Source organism: Arabidopsis lyrata, assembly GCF_000004255.2.
Source record: "Arabidopsis lyrata subsp. lyrata unplaced genomic scaffold ARALYscaffold_7, whole genome shotgun sequence".
Lineage (NCBI taxonomy): Eukaryota > Viridiplantae > Streptophyta > Magnoliopsida > Brassicales > Brassicaceae > Arabidopsis > Arabidopsis lyrata.
In genome coordinates this window covers 23,322,381-23,338,191 of record NW_003302549.1, presented here as the reverse complement: position 1 = coordinate 23,338,191, position 15,811 = coordinate 23,322,381, and the positions used below count along the sequence as shown (strand labels likewise).

The window sequence follows — 15,811 nt, the reverse complement described above, 5'->3', positions numbered from 1 at the left end:
TTTAGTTCCGAAAACACTTAAATTTGAAAATAATCTCAAAATACCATGCATTTTATCTTTATTTAATTGTTCCAAAATTTATAATAAGAAATGGTAAATTATTTTAGTATAAATTAAAGCTTTTGGTAACCATTCAACCACATAAACTTTGTGATATTTACTTTGTTCAAAAAAAAAAAAAAAACTTTGTGATATTTCTGGATTTTAGGAGTAATTTTGGAAAACTAAGCAAAAGTGATAATTTAGATTTGCATTAGATGAACCATGTGTAAAAGGGAATCCTCATGAATTAAAACAGATTTTATTTTTAAAAGTATTTAAGTGAATAGAAATAATATTATAATACTTAATAACAAAAAATAAATTTTCTTAGCAAAAAAAAAACAGAAAATGAAATTAGTACCTTAAAAATTGCAAAATCTAGATTTGTACAAAGATGATTATTGGAACCTTATGCAAAAAAAGGTAACAACAAATACACTTTTTAATAAGAAAAAAATACATTTATATAAGGTAATTATATTTCCCACACATAGTTTTTGGATTTTGAATCAATTCTTGATTTTAAACTTCCTTACATTACTCTAAATTTTAAAGCATAACTTAATTAAAGTAAGGAAACATAATACAGAATGGAAAGTTATCAATAAAAAGATATACACTTATCAAAAAAAAAAGATTGAAAACCTTATCAAATTTTTGTGAAAGAAAAAGATATTAACAGCTATATATTAACATTGACATAAGAAATCCCACCAAAAAAAAAAAAAACATTGACATAAGAAAAAGAAAAAAACAATTTGCTTAGATATACACGTTTCTAAATGGAAATAGAAGCATTAGTTCCCAAACTCACCTATTTGCGTCCGTTGACACTAAAAGATTATTATGTGCCGTTTTTTCTCGTAATAGTGGTCTTATTGTTTTTCGGTTTTTTTACGTACGTTGTGTATGAACAACACAAAGAAGAACAAAATTATGTCCCAAATATTACAATACCTTCTATCGATTTCACGGTCCTTAATATAACCGAGACTCGTCTTAGTGTAAAATGGGATTTATTGTTAAGGATCCCTAGTGATCTTCCTGGTTTGTATATGTGTCTCAAAGGAAACTTTCAGTTTTCCATAATATACAAAGGTGTTACCATTGCTACTTCATTCATAGAGAGGTTACACCTCTTTTTCTATTCTATACTCTATATTTTAGAAATTTTATAAAATTATTTAGCTTATTTGTTCACATATTTTTGTGTAATTCCTTTTCATGATTGATCAGTTACAATCTGATACCATGGTGAGCTCAGCTGATTAGGGTTTCATCGATTGCTTCTGAAGGAGATATGGACGGTGTGATTCTGAAAGATATTATGAAGGATATCAAGGAAATAGGTGAAATAAGGTTCGGATCGCGATTGCTTCTTCCGGATTGTAGATATGGGACAACTGGAAAGATGAACTATGCATGTGATGTAGCCATGTTACGGTTCGAGCCTGGCTCTCAGAGGAATGCAACTTTGTTTGGAAACCACCCTATTTGCCGCTATCTTCGCTAAGTACTTTTCATCAAGATTTTTTTGTTTAATTTACCAAATGTTGGACATTTTTCTTTTGCGCTGTGATATGGATTTCTCACTAAATTAAAAATCACATATATAATTCCTTTTCATAATTGAAAATCACTTTCAGTGTTTAAAATTACTTTTAGTACTAGTGTTTAAAATTTTGCCAAGCATGAGGTGATCCAATACATACATACTAATAAAATTTTACACTTTGTTTTCTCAATTATAATATACTGTCTTAATCATATATGAATCTTTCACATTTTTTTTGTTTTTAACGTCTGTATTATTTATTGTAAATTATGAGAAATGTTACATAGAAGATTTTACAACAGACAGTTCCTTCCGACCCTTATTAATTAGATCCACAACAAATGACACTTCCTTCTTCATGCGCTTGAGAGACACCTTCAATGATCCACGACCTGACGACACTTCTCTCCCTGCGTAGAATCCTGGCGAATGACTGTAATTGTACATTCCTGGAGATCTTCTGCACACTTGCCTCCATTAATCTGCAAATTTATTAATAAATCGTAGTATCTTGGACTCGAACCCCAGACATCTTGGTGTAAAAACTTTAATTAACATTTGTCCAACCAATTGGTCAAAGGAGGTTTCACCCTTAGTTTTACTATTTATTTATGCCAATTTCTTCTAAATGAGCCATAAAAAATTGTTGGCCCAAAGACCATTTTTTCATTTCGCTTGGCGGCCCTAGTCATATGTACCTTCAAATGAGTGGCAGGACCGCAAGAGGTATGTAATGCATGTCGCCTCATATTGCTTGAGCTTAGCAAGTCATGTAAGCATTCGTCACTCCAAAGTTCCCTAGTTTAAATCTCAATGCCCCAAAACAAAAGTTATTGCTTTTTTTTTTTTTTGATAAACCCTATCGGCTATCCGGTCGGCCCCGGTAGGAACGTATCGAGGTGCTACATAGTGGACTGGTCCACCGTGTTAACGGTTAGGCCCTTACGGGCTACCACTCTGCCTATCCCGAGTTTGGAATGCCTTCCGACTAAGTGCCAAGGGGTAGTCAGGCCGCCTGCATTTCTGGCTACCAGGTTAACCAATTGGGCCAAGGTCCAACTGACAGACTTTCCAAACAAATGTGTTTTTGTTTCCAGGGAGAATCGAACTCAGGTTTGAGAGTTTCACCCTTTTCCAAAGCTTCCTCTGCCACTAGACCACGGATGCATGGGGCAAAATTTATTGCTTTCAATGTCTACCTTGGATCGGTTACCGAATAAAGCCCAGACTCGCCTCCTTTGACCTCCGCAAATCTAAGAACAAAACTCGCAATCATATACATTAGTTGTTTCTAACAAATTGAAAAATAAAACATTTCACTCATACCAAAACAGATCTATAAAAATAAAGCAGCCGGAAAAATAAATCTAATATCAAAATCTGTTATAACAAAAATAAAAGAAAAGTACTACTCTAGTAGTAAGAAATAACTCTAATGCCTCTACTATATACCAAGTATGTTAATTACCAAACAACTTAATTTTAGTGCAAAAAAACATAAGTTTGTCATAAACAGCAAAATCTGCCACTATAAGTATGCTTTTAACACATTCTTTCGTAGCTTTTGAAAATATGTGATTGTTTTCACTTTTCAGAGGTCAAGTTGATGAGAGAGTATATGATTCTATGAAGCTCTGTCAAAAGAATCAAACCAATGTTCTTGAGTCTTGTCCACACGGTAATGCTTCAAATGAAAGATAAGCTCATAGGAACTTGTCTATAGAGAATCTTCCAGCGCGTGAGATTCTTTTAGTGTCGGTGGATTGACATTACAGAAACATACCTAACTTTGAAAATGTAAAAGAAACGTTTAAACGCAGAGAATGAATGAATCAATCATGAATGAGAGATTCCATTTTTCATGACCTAAATCAATGTTTCTCACTTCTAAAGGTTGTCTTTTTGACAACTAATCATATTCTAATTCTCTCTGCCCTTTATGGAAAAAGAGTTTTGTGAGTATTTCTTTATTTATTTCTGTCCAAATTTGATGATCTGTAAGAATCTCTCTTTATTGGGATTGCAATTTCAAAGTTTTAGAAGAAAAAAAATCAAACTTTACATCTTCTTCTTCTCTCTGCTTTTGCCTTCACGAGTAGAGAGAGCCATGGACACACTCATTGCTCAGTTACAGAGACAATTTCGTGATTACACCATTTCTCTCTATCACCAGGTAAATTCTAGCATCTGCCCTTAGAGATTTATGATAGAAGTGAGTATTTTTCTGGTGAAGAGAACTTAGAAATTGTGGTTGAGCTTCAAAGGTGTCTCCTTTTTAGGGTTCTTATTGGAAATTGGGTTTAGTGTTTGTGAAATGGGTTTAGTCTCTTCTTTTCGAAAGTTGTCTCCTTTTTAGAGATGGCTCACTACAGTTTTTAGGGTTCTTATTGAAGCTATGGCAATTAGGGATTTGGTTTAGTGTTTGTGAAATGGGTTATTGTCTCTTTTTTTCAAAGTTGTCTCCTTTTTAGGGATGTCTACTCTCTACTGTCTTAGGGTTCTTATTGAAGCTTATGTATTGGAAATTGGAGACTTTAAGAATTGGGTTTAGTGTTTGTGAAATGGGTTATGGTCTCCTTTTTAGGGATAAATCTCTAGTCTCTACTGTTTTAGGGGTTCTTATTGAAGCTTATGTATTGGAAATTGGGGATTTTAAGAATTGGGTTTAGTGTTTCTGACATGGGTTTCTGAGATTCTTTATTTTTGGTATTGTGAAGGGGTTTTTGGATGATCAATTCACTGAATTGAAAAAGCTGCAAGATGAATGTAGTCCTGATTTTGTGGCTGAGGTTGTTACTCTCTTCTTTGAAGATTGTGAGAAGCTTATCAGTAATATGGCTAGAGCTTTGTAAGTTTTTCTTTACTTTTCATTCACTAGTTATTATCAAGATTCAAGAAGCATATATGATTAATAATTGTTTACATATAAATTCAGAGATCAGACAGGAAATGTAGATTTCAAGCTAGTAGGTTCTAGTGTTCATCAACTCAAAGGTAGTAGCTCAAGGTATGTCGCGTTGATCCCTATAGTCTCAGTCTTTTGTCTAATCTCGGATCTAGCTAGTCTCAGTGAAGAGCTCCTTTCTTGTTGTTTAATGAAGTGTTGGTGCCAAGAGAGTCAAAGGTCTTTGTATTACCCTCAAGGAGTGTTGCGACTCTCAGAACTATGAAGGGTAAGCTCTTTTTTCTTCCGGATCTTCTATATAGGAGAATCTCAAATTTCTGCTATGTTCATTTGATTGTTGAAACTTTTAATTTGGGAAACAATCTCTGTTATAGGTGTGTGAGATGTTTGCAGCAAGTGGATATTGAGTACAAGACTTTAAAAGCAAAGCTTCAAGATTTGTTTAATGTTAGTCAACAGCTGCTATTGTGTCGGTTTTAATTTGCTTTCGAATTCATGAATAATTCTTGCATTGTTTGGTTGCAGCTTGAGCAACAGATTGTCCAAGCTGGTGGTAGAATCCCTCAAGTGGATATATAAACAATAGACCTATCGCCAACAGAATAGCGAGATGATGATGATCCAGTTGCATTCTTCAGGCGAGTACTACTCGGATTTGAACTTAGAAAAAAAAAAAAAAAACTCTTGAGAATGTGTGGAAAAGTGAGGTGATTGTTGTTCATAGATCAGTACTATGTATCTTTTGTATCATCTCTTGGATCTTGATAGTGATCTTATCTGAATAGTATGAATTTGCATCTCATAAGACCATATGAAGAAGCAAATCCGTAGCTTCAAAAGGGAAATGGGTTTTGTCCGAAACAGAGGATTTAAGAAAATAAAAACCTTTTAAAAAAAGAAGAAAAACGTCACGCAGTTCTCATAGGGAAATACAAAACGCCACGCATTTTGGTCAGCTATCGCTCGTTGGCTTTAGAAATTGCAACCCAATAGATTTTTTCAACAGTCGTTTTTTCAAATGAGTGAGGTTTTTTTGCGCAGAGCCAAAAACGCACTTAGCGTCAAACAATACCAATCTCTCTTGAATCACTATGCAGCTACTCAATCAATTTCCAAAACCAAAGCTTTACACTGCCACGTCATCACCGGCGGTCGAGTTTCCGGCCACATTCTCTCGACTCTCTCCGTAACTTATGCTTTATGTGGCCACATCGCTTATGCACGGAAGCTGTTCGACGAAATGCCTCAAAGCTCTTTGCTTTCATATAACATTGTTATCAGAATGTATGTGCGTGACGGATTGTATCACGATGCGATTAACGTGTTTATTAGGATGGTTAGTGAGGGAATTAAGTGTGTTCCGGATGGTTATACATACCCTTTTGTTGCCAAGGCTGCTGGAGAATTGAAATCGATTAGTTTGGGGTTGGTTATTCATGGGAGGATCTTGAGAAGTTGGTTTGGTATGGATAAGTATGTGCAGAACGCGTTGTTAGCTATGTATATGAACTTTGGGAGGGTTGAAATGGCGAGGAATGTGTTTGATGTGATGAAGAACCGAGATGTGATTTCGTGGAATACAATGATTAGTGGGTATTATAGGAATGGATATATGAATGATGCGTTGATGATGTTTGATTGGATGGTTAATGAAGGTGTTGATCCTGACCATGCTACGATTGTGTCCATGTTGCCTGTTTGTGGTCACTTGAAGGGTTTGGAAATGGGAAGAAATGTTCATAAATTAGTGGAAGAGAAGCGGTTAGGGGATAAAATTGAGGTGAAGAATGCGTTGGTGAATATGTACTTGAAATGTGGTCGTATGGATGAGGCGAGATTTGTCTTTGGCAGGATGGAACGCAGGGATGTGATCACATGGACGTGTATGATTAACGGATATATAGAAGATGGGGATGTGGAAAACGCTTTAGAGTTGTGTAGATTGATGCAGTTTGAAGGCGTAAGACCTAATGCTGTGACTATAGCGTCTCTTGTTTCAGCATGTGGTGATGCTTTGAAGCTGAATGATGGTAAATGTTTACATGGTTGGGCGATAAGGCAAAAGGTTTGTTCCGACATCATCATCGAAACGTCTTTGATCAGCATGTATGCTAAATGCAAGCACATAGACCTCTGCTTTAGAGTTTTTTCGGGGGCTTCAAGAAACCATACCGGTCCTTGGAGTGCAATTATCGCTGGTTGTGTACAGAATGAACTTGTGAGGGACGCGTTGGATCTGTTCAAACGGATGCGACGGGAAGATGTAGAACCCAACATTGCTACATTAAACAGTCTACTTCCAGCATATGCAACTTTGGCAGATTTGCGCCAAACAATGAATATCCATTGCTACCTAACCAAAACCGGGTTTATGTCAAGCCTCGATGCTGCTACAGGGCTGGTTCATGTTTACTCAAAGTGTGGAACTTTAGAATCCGCTCACAAGATATTCAATGGAATCCAGGAAAAACACAAGAGCAAAGATGTAGTTCTATGGGGTGCTTTAATTTCTGGCTACGGGATGCACGGAGATGGTCATAATGCGTTGCAAGTTTTCATGGAAATGGTTCGATCTGGTGTGACGCCAAACGAAATCACATTCACTTCTGCCTTAAATGCTTGCAGTCATTCGGGTTTGGTTGAAGAAGGCTTGACATTATTCAGCTTCATGCTTGAACATTACAAAACGTTAGCCCGATCAAACCATTACACTTGCATTGTTGATCTCCTTGGTCGAGCAGGTCGGTTAGACGAAGCTTACAATCTCATTACAACAATTCCATTTGAACCAACCTCAACCATTTGGGGTGCATTGCTTGCTGCTTGTGTCACACACGAGAATGTCCAGCTTGGAGAAATGGCAGCAAACAAGTTGTTCGAGCTGGAACCAGAGAACACGGGCAATTACGTGTTGTTGGCAAATATCTATGCGGCTTTAGGACGATGGAAAGATATGGAGAAAGTGAGAAACATGATGGAGAATGTTGGATTGAGGAAGAAACCAGGTCATAGCACAATTGAGATCAGAAGTAATTCAAGTTGACAAAAGATGAGAGACTTAGAAGAGATTCCTAGTTTTTTTGGGGTCAAATGATTATAAATGTAGCAGAAATAAATGCGTCTATTACAATTTGCAAGTGTTGTTCATACATATACATGCACAGAATCAACAAATGGTTTGTCGATGCAAACCAATGGTAGATTGAGAATCTGAAATCGTTGAACCTTGCACAACTTCAGCTTATGATACACTTCACATCAACTCTTTGCAAAGTGATGATTCCCAAAGTCTAGCAACAACAATTCACTGGTACATTAGAAACAGAGAGACGACATCATAACTTATAACCAAGCTTCAAGCATTTTCTGCAAAGGAAAACGCAAGGTCGGGAATTTATAGTCACTGAAACTCGGTAGCCCCTTCAGAATCAGACAAGGGTAAGAGTGTACAAACTCCTAGCATATGCCCATTGAGGCAAACATAATACTCAATGCTATCTTCATAAGCCCCCAATCTACAGCTAGCACTCTGTGGTATCATTTTCGCCTGAAGCATACTCCACAGCTTTGCTTTGCAATACGGACAAACTTCCGTGGGATGAAATGGTGTCCCTTTCTTGATAAGCAACTTCCTCACCTTTGACATTGAAAACGATTTAAAAATCCCACGGAAGAATCCCAAATCACCATCTTCTCCTTGATCCAGATGTTCACAAGGATCAGAAACATAGAGAATATCATCAGTTCGACATTGTGGAGGAAGAAAGCTCCTTCCTGATGTTCTAGAGAATCGGGTTCTGTGAACAAAATGACCAGAGATTTGAACATCATTAAAGAGTCCACCTTTGCTTGAACCAGAGCAGTAAATCAAAAGTTTCCCAAGTGCTCTCCAACTCCCATCAACACTATGGCTACCACTAGATTGAAGGTCACTCATCATCTTAGGTGCTCTAGCTCTGCAGAATTCTTTCCACAATAACCGCTTAGCGAGATCATCAAACCATTTACAAACACAAGATAGAGTCGCAATCACATTAGGGTTCCAGTTTAGATGCTGAACCATAAGAAACAATACTTCTTCGCTAAGATGTCCTTTCGTGCAATGACAAGTCGCCGAGTGAATGCAACGGTATTGCTTTGCTATTATCATTTCCTCAACCTTGTAAAACAAACAAATCGAAAAGAAACAGTCTTTAGATAAGATAAGTCTCATACAGTAGAACCACACAAGTTGCAATTTTCATTGTACAACTGCATTAAGTAAAGCAAAAACTCTTTAACTAATTGTGAAGCTGACCAAATCATGGACTCAAATGATTATATAAACTAAACCAAGATCAAAGATGCAATCTTTATATATATAATCAGCTATAGAATTCAAATTTATCCACAGGTCAACCTAAATAAGTAAAAATTAGACCTTTAAAGATTCTCACATACCCAAAATCAAAATATCAAGATCCATTGAAGACACTAACCCCAAGATGATTTTCAATTCCTAAACCATCCTACAATGCGAAAGATCTCCATAAGAACAGAATCTCTCACCTTAGTAAACACCAATCTTTCTCTTCCTCAAAGAACTATAAAAATAGGAACTTTGAGTAGAATTGAGAATTAGGGTTTTGATCTAGAGAGAACACAAAATTTGACCAAAAAAAGAAGAAGAAATAAAGTAAAGTTTCAACATTTCAAGTAATACAGCTAATTTCCAACAAAACCCAGAAAGGAATTTTTGATGAGCAATGCATGCAAATTGCAAAGAATCGAGAAGAAGCAAATCTGCTTTGTTTCCTAATTTTTTATTTTTGTTTTTCTGATTGTTTTTCTATTTGTCTGCGACTCTGAGCTGTGTTCAGATACGGTAAGGTTTACGGTGTGGCTATTTCATTTGATTGGACGGAGCTGAAGAGTTGGTGACTTCAGAAGTCCGTCATGTTTGACCGTTAACAGTAACTGTACGTTTGAGGAGTTTAAACGCAGCGGCTGTGGTTGCGGTTGCGGTTGTTAGAATTTGCAGAAGCGGACGGTTGCGATTTTAAGCGTTATTTAGCGTTTTGACCGATTGGTTTAGCGGTTGAAAATGGGTGCATTTGCGAAAAATTTACGACTGGTTGATCAGCGTGTACGATAGCGGTTAAACCAAAATTTACCAAAGTAAATTTAATATATGATTATAAAAAGTATAAAAACACCAAAAACTATAGTTATGAAAAAGTATAAAATTTTTAAACATGATTAATGACTAAAAATCATAAATAATTATTTTAATTATTTAAATAAATTTTATATTGAAAACAAAAATAATTAGTAATATTGGAAAATTAAAGTTAGATAATTATTATATTTTTAGAATTAACGTGAATATATATGACTTGATAAGATATATTTTAATTTATTCATTTTCTTTGTTTATTTTTTTTTAAAACCAACCGCAACCGTGCGCAACCGCAAACGCTTGCAGAAAGAGTTTTTAAAATCCAGCGATTTTGAGCGGTTCAAACGGTATGAAACGATTTCTATGATTGGTACCAACCGTTAATAACCGCAACCGAGTACTAACAACCGCTAGGCGAATGCTAGCGAGAGAACCAATCAAGTCTATAGTTATTTTTTTGTTCAACAGTTACGTATTATTGTGTGTTTTAATTAGTGGAAAGTTTAATTAACTTCTTCTACTTTGTTTGTCACGATTATAGCTGAATTTTCCATGAAATAGTGAGAAAAAAATAATCGAACGAAGTTGAAAAAATAAAAAAGTCAGTTTCGTAACAAACGCAAGGTCGAGTGATACATCAGACATGTGGAATAGTGTCATTGTGTCACTTTATGACTTTATGTGACTGAGACTTATTAGTGATCAGTCTTTAGAGTAACTCCTAACTACAAAACTAAATTTGGAGTTGAAATCATACTAAATTTGGTATATATTATGATGTCTTATTTTTTTATTTATCTCCAACCACAACACAAAATTTTATACTACAAAAAGTATTATATATTACTATATTATTAAATTGAAGAATTTATTTTTAATATTTTTGATAAATACTATTATCCCTATAACTTACTTATTATAAGATTACAATCCATAAATTAAAAATATTAGAAAATTAATTACATTTGTACAAATTTTCAGAATTAGTATATTCAGACCATAAATGTTTAATTATCTTATTAAATTTAGTTTTTATGTTTGTTTGGTTTTAATTTTGTAGTTTTGTAATTTTATGTTTCAATTTTATGTTTTATGTTTTATGTATTTTTAATCTTAATTAATTTGATATTTATTTAGATATTTTGTACAAATTAATATTTCATATCTTATTATATAAATTATGGTTTTCAAAGTTAGTAACTCACGAGATCGTGACATGTGTCAATTTTTTGATCTGAGATTTTAACATGTGTCAAATAAAATTTTCCTTTAAAAAAAAAGATAATTAAAAAAATTATAAATTTAAACAGTTTTAAAATGTAAAAAGCTAATTATAAGGAAATTGTACATATATTTCCATAAGAGTTTTTGCCATCTAGCAAACAAAAATTTTGTTTTTAAAAGATAATTATAAAAAAATTTAAATTTAAACAGTTTTAAAAATATGAAAAGATCATAATAAGAAAACTATACATATATATAAGGAATTTATATGTATATTTCCATAAAAATCGAAATTATAAAATTATGCTAAACGTGTTATTTATAAGTTACTAACTGTACAAGAAAATATTTAAAATTAGAAAAAAAAATAAAGAAAATTATACAATCAGTTATTAATCCTATAAGAAAAAGATAGTAAATAATCACTTTTATATAAACAAATAGATTAGCTCATATTTTCTCATCAATCAAACTAATTTCTTAACGATATTATATAATATCAATTATAAAAAAATACTTCGAATCACAATGTTTTTTTTTAAAATAGCATGTGATATTTAGATCTAATGAATATATGGCAATTGAGGCAAATTAATAATTATGAATGGCGATAGACATAGACTAGAGTTATTGTCGGAGAGGCTTGGTCTAATGTCGGAGGAGATAAAGAAGGTGAAGTAATAAGAGAAGTTGGGAAAAGTGGATAAGAGGCGGTATCAGTGGTGTTGGTGTTGATGATGGTGGTTCAAACTTGGTGGTGGTGGCGTCGGTAAATATTGATAAAGGTGGTGAGTCGGAATTAGCGAGATTCGGTATTGATGATGGTGGTGATTGTGATAGTAGTGAGATTCGGTTGTGGTGGTGGGTTAAGTAGTGAGACTCGGTAGTGATGCCCGACGAATGCGAGAAATGAAGATATGAAAGAAAATAAATAAAGATATGGTGGTGACGAAATCCGACGAGAGGAAAAGAAGGAGAAAGATAGAGGAGTTCGAGCAAAAATAAGAGAAATCTAACTAGAGATACATAGAGATTTGAAAATTAGAAAGAAGAAAAAACGAAGAAATTGGTAATATGGGCCTAAATTGACAAAAGTCATGTAGCAAATAGATAATGTTTAGTTTGATTTTTTTTCTTAATTTTTTTTTAGTCTTAAGTTATTTAGTGTATATTCTCTAATTTCTTATAAGATTGTTTATTTCTATTGAAAGTATTTCATATTATCAAGTAAAGTTACATGACATGAATATAGACTGTCTCATATTTTATCTTCTTTTATTGTCAAAATTTTATTAGGACGTCAAACTTTTCTAAAAAAACATCTATATTTACGTTATTCAGACTATATATTTACATATTATACATATATCGTTCATATGTTTACGTAACTATAGAATTTTATCTTTTCTTATTGTCATAGTTTTGTTTTCATCTTGCCCACATTAAAATTATAAGATGTTACACACTCTTCCGATGGATGTAAATTACTTATTAAAATTCAATAATACAACATATGAACATTTATGACTTCATAACTTATAATAAGCAAAAAATTATATAATTTTATAAACAGGCCAATATTTATATTAGATGATTTAATAATTAGTATAACATAACTATAAATAATGTTTTATATTGCGCATTATACTAAAAAAATCTATATTTAGAAATAATTACGCTGTATTTTCAAAAATATATATGTTTATAGAATTTTAGTTAAGCTTACAAAAATAAAATAAAAGTATTAAAAATGATAATCTCGACCGGTAACCCGTGCAACGCACGGGTCCATATCTAGTCTAATTATATGAATCTAGGTTGCAAAAAAAAAACCTTCTAAGTCTGTATTTGTGACTTTACTTACTTTTTTTTTTTTGCTAATCATGTAAATATCATATAAATGAAATAAAGGTTTTACAAAGGTAATACCTAAATAAGAGCAGCCAAGGCAAAAAAAATAAAACAAAGCTACAATAATGTAAGGGAAAGAAAGACCAACTATCTAATCCAAAGGAGCAGTAAGCTGCGCCAACGCTTCTTTCGCCGTCTTGAAGTGATGATATTGCGCAGCTCCCGGTCGAGCATCTTGACGATAAGCTGCGGAGCAAGCCGCTGAGAGTTGTGGAGCACATTGTTCCGTTGTCGCCAAATGTTGTAGACCAAAACCTGAGCCACTACCTTTCTGAGCAAAGAAGGCGCGGTGGAAGAAGACAGCCGTGTCCAAGAGAGGAGCTCAGCCCATGAGCAGAAAAGTCTTTGCCGTGGGCATAAGCGATTGAAGACCATTTTCCAAATCTGGGAAGAGAACTCACAAGCGAGGAAAAGATGATCCCTGGCTTCAGTTTCAATAGTGCAAAGGCAGCATTCCGAGGATTGAATCTGTCCCCAAACAGCTAACCTCTGACGCGTTGGCAGTCTATTTAGAGGGCACACCCACATGGTGAAAGCATGTTTTGGCACAGCTCCTTTGAACCAGACCGAGCTAGACCACTCCTTTACAGAATCTCTTGGCCTCAAAGCTTCCCAAGTAGTTGTAGCGGAGAAGCCATTACACACGACATTTCCCACGCACCAAGAGTAAGAATCAGCTAACAAATCATCAGCTGGGAAAACTCTCCTTCGTCTTCCTTTTCTCTCAACCACAGACGAAAGCTTTTCCGATTTCGTTTTCTTCTTCTAGATCCTCTTCTTCTTCTCTCTTATCTTGTTTCACTCGATACTCTTTCATCTTCTTCTTCTTTCGTCTTCACTCGTTTCTCTGGATACTCCTTGAATCCGAGAAATCCACCGTGAATCTGAGGAATCCGCCGTGTCTTCTCCGCTGTGTGTGCTCTTTGTAAGATTTCTTTTGTTTGATCTGTATATTTCGATTGATTTGTTAATTTTGGTTTGATTAGGGTTTGATTTCTCTTTGAGAGTTTAATAGGGTTCGATTGATAAAGGTTTTGGGCTTAATAAAAGTTTGATTTTGTTTAAAACAGATGAATTATGGATATGTTTTGTATTGAATTCGGTTTTTTATGGATATAATTCAGATTTTATGTTTACAATTTGGGGATGGATTTGAAATACAATTTGGATTTGAAATTGCCTCTGTTAATAACCATTGTGACTAGTTGTATGATTTCTCTATATTTTCGGATTTGATTTGATTCAAATTGTGTTTATTGGATTTGAATATATTTCGGATTACTTATAATTATGTAGATATCTAATTAGATTGTTGTTGCAGGTTGGTTTACAATGCCTATTACCAGAAGAGGAGCTTCTAGTTTTAGAAGTGAACCATCTTGTTCTAGAAGTGAAAAATCTACCGAGCTTAGAAGTCCCAAAAGACAAAAGCAATCGAATCCAAAGCATTCAGAGATAGGAGCTGCAGTGGATGATGTCATGGAAGATCAAGGAGTCGAACCATCTCCGGAGAATGTCGTGTCTGACCATGAGGTAAGTAATAAACATGTTTGATTGTATTTAGTACAATTGAGTACAACTATGTTGTGGAACTGAAATTATCTGTGTTTGTATTGCAGGAAATAGAGGAGATGGATGAGGATGAGGCTTTACCTCTTCAGCCTGAGAGTTTTTTCTTTAGTCCTGAGGAGTATGATAAGACTTTGAAGATATCAACAAGGTGTACCATTGGTAACACGCTGGATGCCATTAGTGTGAAGCTGAGTGACAAAGAAATGAAGTGGTTTAGAGATGAGAAGCAGTTCAAGCACGTCTTTCACTTGGTTAGGAAAGGGAAAAATAAGCTGCAAGGTATGTTAATGCTTCTTATGCGGACTGCTTCAACACAGAAGAAGAGGGAAAGCTGGTTTGTGGTGAATGGCGTTCCAATACGCTACTCGATGAGGGAACATGCTTTGATCACTGGATTTGACTGTCATGACTATGCATCAGATCATAATGCAAACAATTTTGGTAGTTATGCCTTTGTGGAGAGGGTCTTTGGAACAAGAAGTGTAACAGTGAGCGATGTGGAAAATATGCTAGAGTCAATGGAAGGTGTGTGTGATGGAGATCGATTGCAGGTGGCGGTCTTATTCTTCTTATGCACGATAATAAGAGGAGGGAGAAGGTATAATAGCATACCTCCATTTATTTTGAAGATAGTGAATGATTTGGAAGAGGTTAAAAAGTTTCCTTGGGGGCGGCTTACTTTTGAAGACACTATGTCTAAGATTGATCGCTTAATGAAGAAGCGGTTAAATGGCAAAGTGAAAGCTGACCATTTGTTTGCCGGGTTCATAGTTCCTCTTGAGGTAAAATTCTGTGCTTTTCTATAATAAGTAAATCTGTTTTGGATTCTTTAAGATATATGATTGTGTAAATGTATATAGGTTTTGGCGTTTGAATGCATTCCTAAGCTGTCCAAACAATTTCAAGAAGGTGTAATAGGCGCAAATGATGGATGTCCACGGATGTGCAAGAAGAAATTTAAAGACAATGGAATGACAGGTTTTCCACTTGAAGAAGTCAACCAAGCGCTTGGAACAACTAAGGTAAAGAATGTGTATGAATGTGTTTATGTATTTTTATGTATGAATGTGTTAACCTCTGTTTTCTTGTTCTTTGCAGGACATAATTAGTATCCTCCAACCATCAGCGGTTGAGGAAGGTCTTTTGCTGGAGATTATGGAACGAGCTGAACCCGAGGATTCATTGGACCCTATTACAGATGCGTGGCGTCTCGACGTACAACAGAAGAAGATTTGTTGGGAGGATCTTCATAAGGTTGATGTGTATTATCGAGGATGTGGAGAGGGACATATTCCAGCAGCTTCACATAGGGAAGAGCCGCAACAAGTTGTTCCAGCAGCTTCACAGAAGAAGGAGGAGCTACTTTTACCTTATTTGGTGAAGAGGATGGTGAAAACAGAGGTTGCCAAAGCTATGAAGGACGTGTATAAGAGATGGAGAAGCT

At 34.8% G+C, this 15,811-nt stretch overlaps 6 protein-coding genes across 8 annotated transcripts; 4 read left to right on the top strand and 2 right to left on the bottom strand.

Moving 5' to 3' along the window:
* Positions 1-552: 552 nt before the first annotated feature.
* LOC9306863 lies at positions 553-1,644 on the top strand. The gene is given in 2 exon segments (XM_021017330.1): positions 553-1,171; positions 1,279-1,644. Coding segments are annotated over 2 exon segments (624 nt in total). The 5' UTR covers positions 553-824; the 3' UTR covers positions 1,556-1,644.
* A 1,776-nt stretch (positions 1,645-3,420) lies between these two features.
* Positions 3,421-5,307, top strand: LOC9306862 (histidine-containing phosphotransfer protein 3). The gene is made up of 6 exons (XM_021017329.1): positions 3,421-3,770; positions 4,315-4,445; positions 4,533-4,604; positions 4,699-4,770; positions 4,877-4,949; positions 5,028-5,307. Exons 1-6 carry the CDS (start codon positions 3,537-3,539, stop codon positions 5,079-5,081), a joined length of 636 nt encoding a protein of 211 aa, XP_020872988.1. The 5' UTR covers positions 3,421-3,536; the 3' UTR covers positions 5,082-5,307.
* A 71-nt stretch (positions 5,308-5,378) lies between these two features.
* On the top strand, positions 5,379-7,634 carry LOC9304802 (pentatricopeptide repeat-containing protein At5g39350). The gene has a single exon (XM_002870745.2). The coding sequence runs from the start codon at positions 5,521-5,523 to the stop codon at positions 7,543-7,545; it is 2,025 nt and encodes a 674-aa protein (XP_002870791.1). The 5' UTR covers positions 5,379-5,520; the 3' UTR covers positions 7,546-7,634.
* LOC9306861 (EID1-like F-box protein 2) lies at positions 7,600-9,314 on the bottom strand. 3 transcript variants are annotated; one of them, XM_021017314.1, is made up of 2 exons: positions 8,943-9,314; positions 7,600-8,661 (listed from the first exon to the last, which is right to left on the bottom strand). In XM_021017314.1, the coding sequence occupies exon 2, from the start codon at positions 8,650-8,652 to the stop codon at positions 7,903-7,905; it is 750 nt and encodes a 249-aa protein (XP_020872973.1). In that variant the 5' UTR covers positions 8,653-8,661; positions 8,943-9,314; the 3' UTR covers positions 7,600-7,902. The 3 variants fall into 3 exon arrangements, with proteins under 3 accessions (XP_020872973.1, XP_020872974.1, XP_020872972.1); XM_021017315.1 differs by having other exon boundaries at positions 8,981-9,314; XM_021017313.1 differs by having other exon boundaries at positions 9,051-9,314.
* Positions 9,315-12,737: 3,423 nt separating this feature from the next.
* LOC110226279 lies at positions 12,738-13,486 on the bottom strand. Its single transcript, XM_021017335.1, has one exon. It carries the CDS (start codon positions 13,321-13,323, stop codon positions 12,883-12,885), a length of 441 nt encoding a protein of 146 aa, XP_020872994.1. The 5' UTR covers positions 13,324-13,486; the 3' UTR covers positions 12,738-12,882.
* A 14-nt stretch (positions 13,487-13,500) lies between these two features.
* Positions 13,501-15,784, top strand: LOC110226576 (uncharacterized protein At3g43530-like). Its single transcript, XM_021018528.1, has 6 exons — positions 13,501-13,720; positions 14,117-14,328; positions 14,415-15,149; positions 15,228-15,389; positions 15,466-15,693; positions 15,767-15,784. The coding sequence occupies exons 2-6, from the start codon at positions 14,128-14,130 to the stop codon at positions 15,782-15,784; spliced, it is 1,344 nt and encodes a 447-aa protein (XP_020874187.1). The 5' UTR covers positions 13,501-13,720; positions 14,117-14,127.
* The last annotated feature ends 27 nt before the right edge of the window (positions 15,785-15,811 follow it).

Excerpts from the sequence above, each read along its gene's own strand:
- LOC9306862 (XM_021017329.1), top strand. The coding sequence starts at position 3,537 with ATGGAAAAAGAGTTTTGTGAGTATTTCTTTATTTATTTCTGTCCAAAT. Across the intron at positions 4,446-4,532 it reads AGTAATATGGCTAGAGCTTT|AGATCAGACAGGAAATGTAG; the intron begins GTAAGTTTTTCT and ends ATATAAATTCAG. Across the intron at positions 4,605-4,698 it reads CTCAAAGGTAGTAGCTCAAG|TGTTGGTGCCAAGAGAGTCA; the intron begins GTATGTCGCGTT and ends TGTTTAATGAAG.
- LOC9304802 (XM_002870745.2), top strand. The coding sequence starts at position 5,521 with ATGAGTGAGGTTTTTTTGCGCAGAGCCAAAAACGCACTTAGCGTCAAA.
- LOC9306861 (XM_021017314.1), bottom strand. The coding sequence starts at position 8,652 with ATGATAATAGCAAAGCAATACCGTTGCATTCACTCGGCGACTTGTCAT.
- LOC110226279 (XM_021017335.1), bottom strand. The coding sequence starts at position 13,323 with ATGTGGGTGTGCCCTCTAAATAGACTGCCAACGCGTCAGAGGTTAGCT.
- LOC110226576 (XM_021018528.1), top strand. The coding sequence starts at position 14,128 with ATGCCTATTACCAGAAGAGGAGCTTCTAGTTTTAGAAGTGAACCATCT. Across the intron at positions 14,329-14,414 it reads ATGTCGTGTCTGACCATGAG|GAAATAGAGGAGATGGATGA; the intron begins GTAAGTAATAAA and ends TTTGTATTGCAG. Across the intron at positions 15,150-15,227 it reads GGTTCATAGTTCCTCTTGAG|GTTTTGGCGTTTGAATGCAT; the intron begins GTAAAATTCTGT and ends AAATGTATATAG.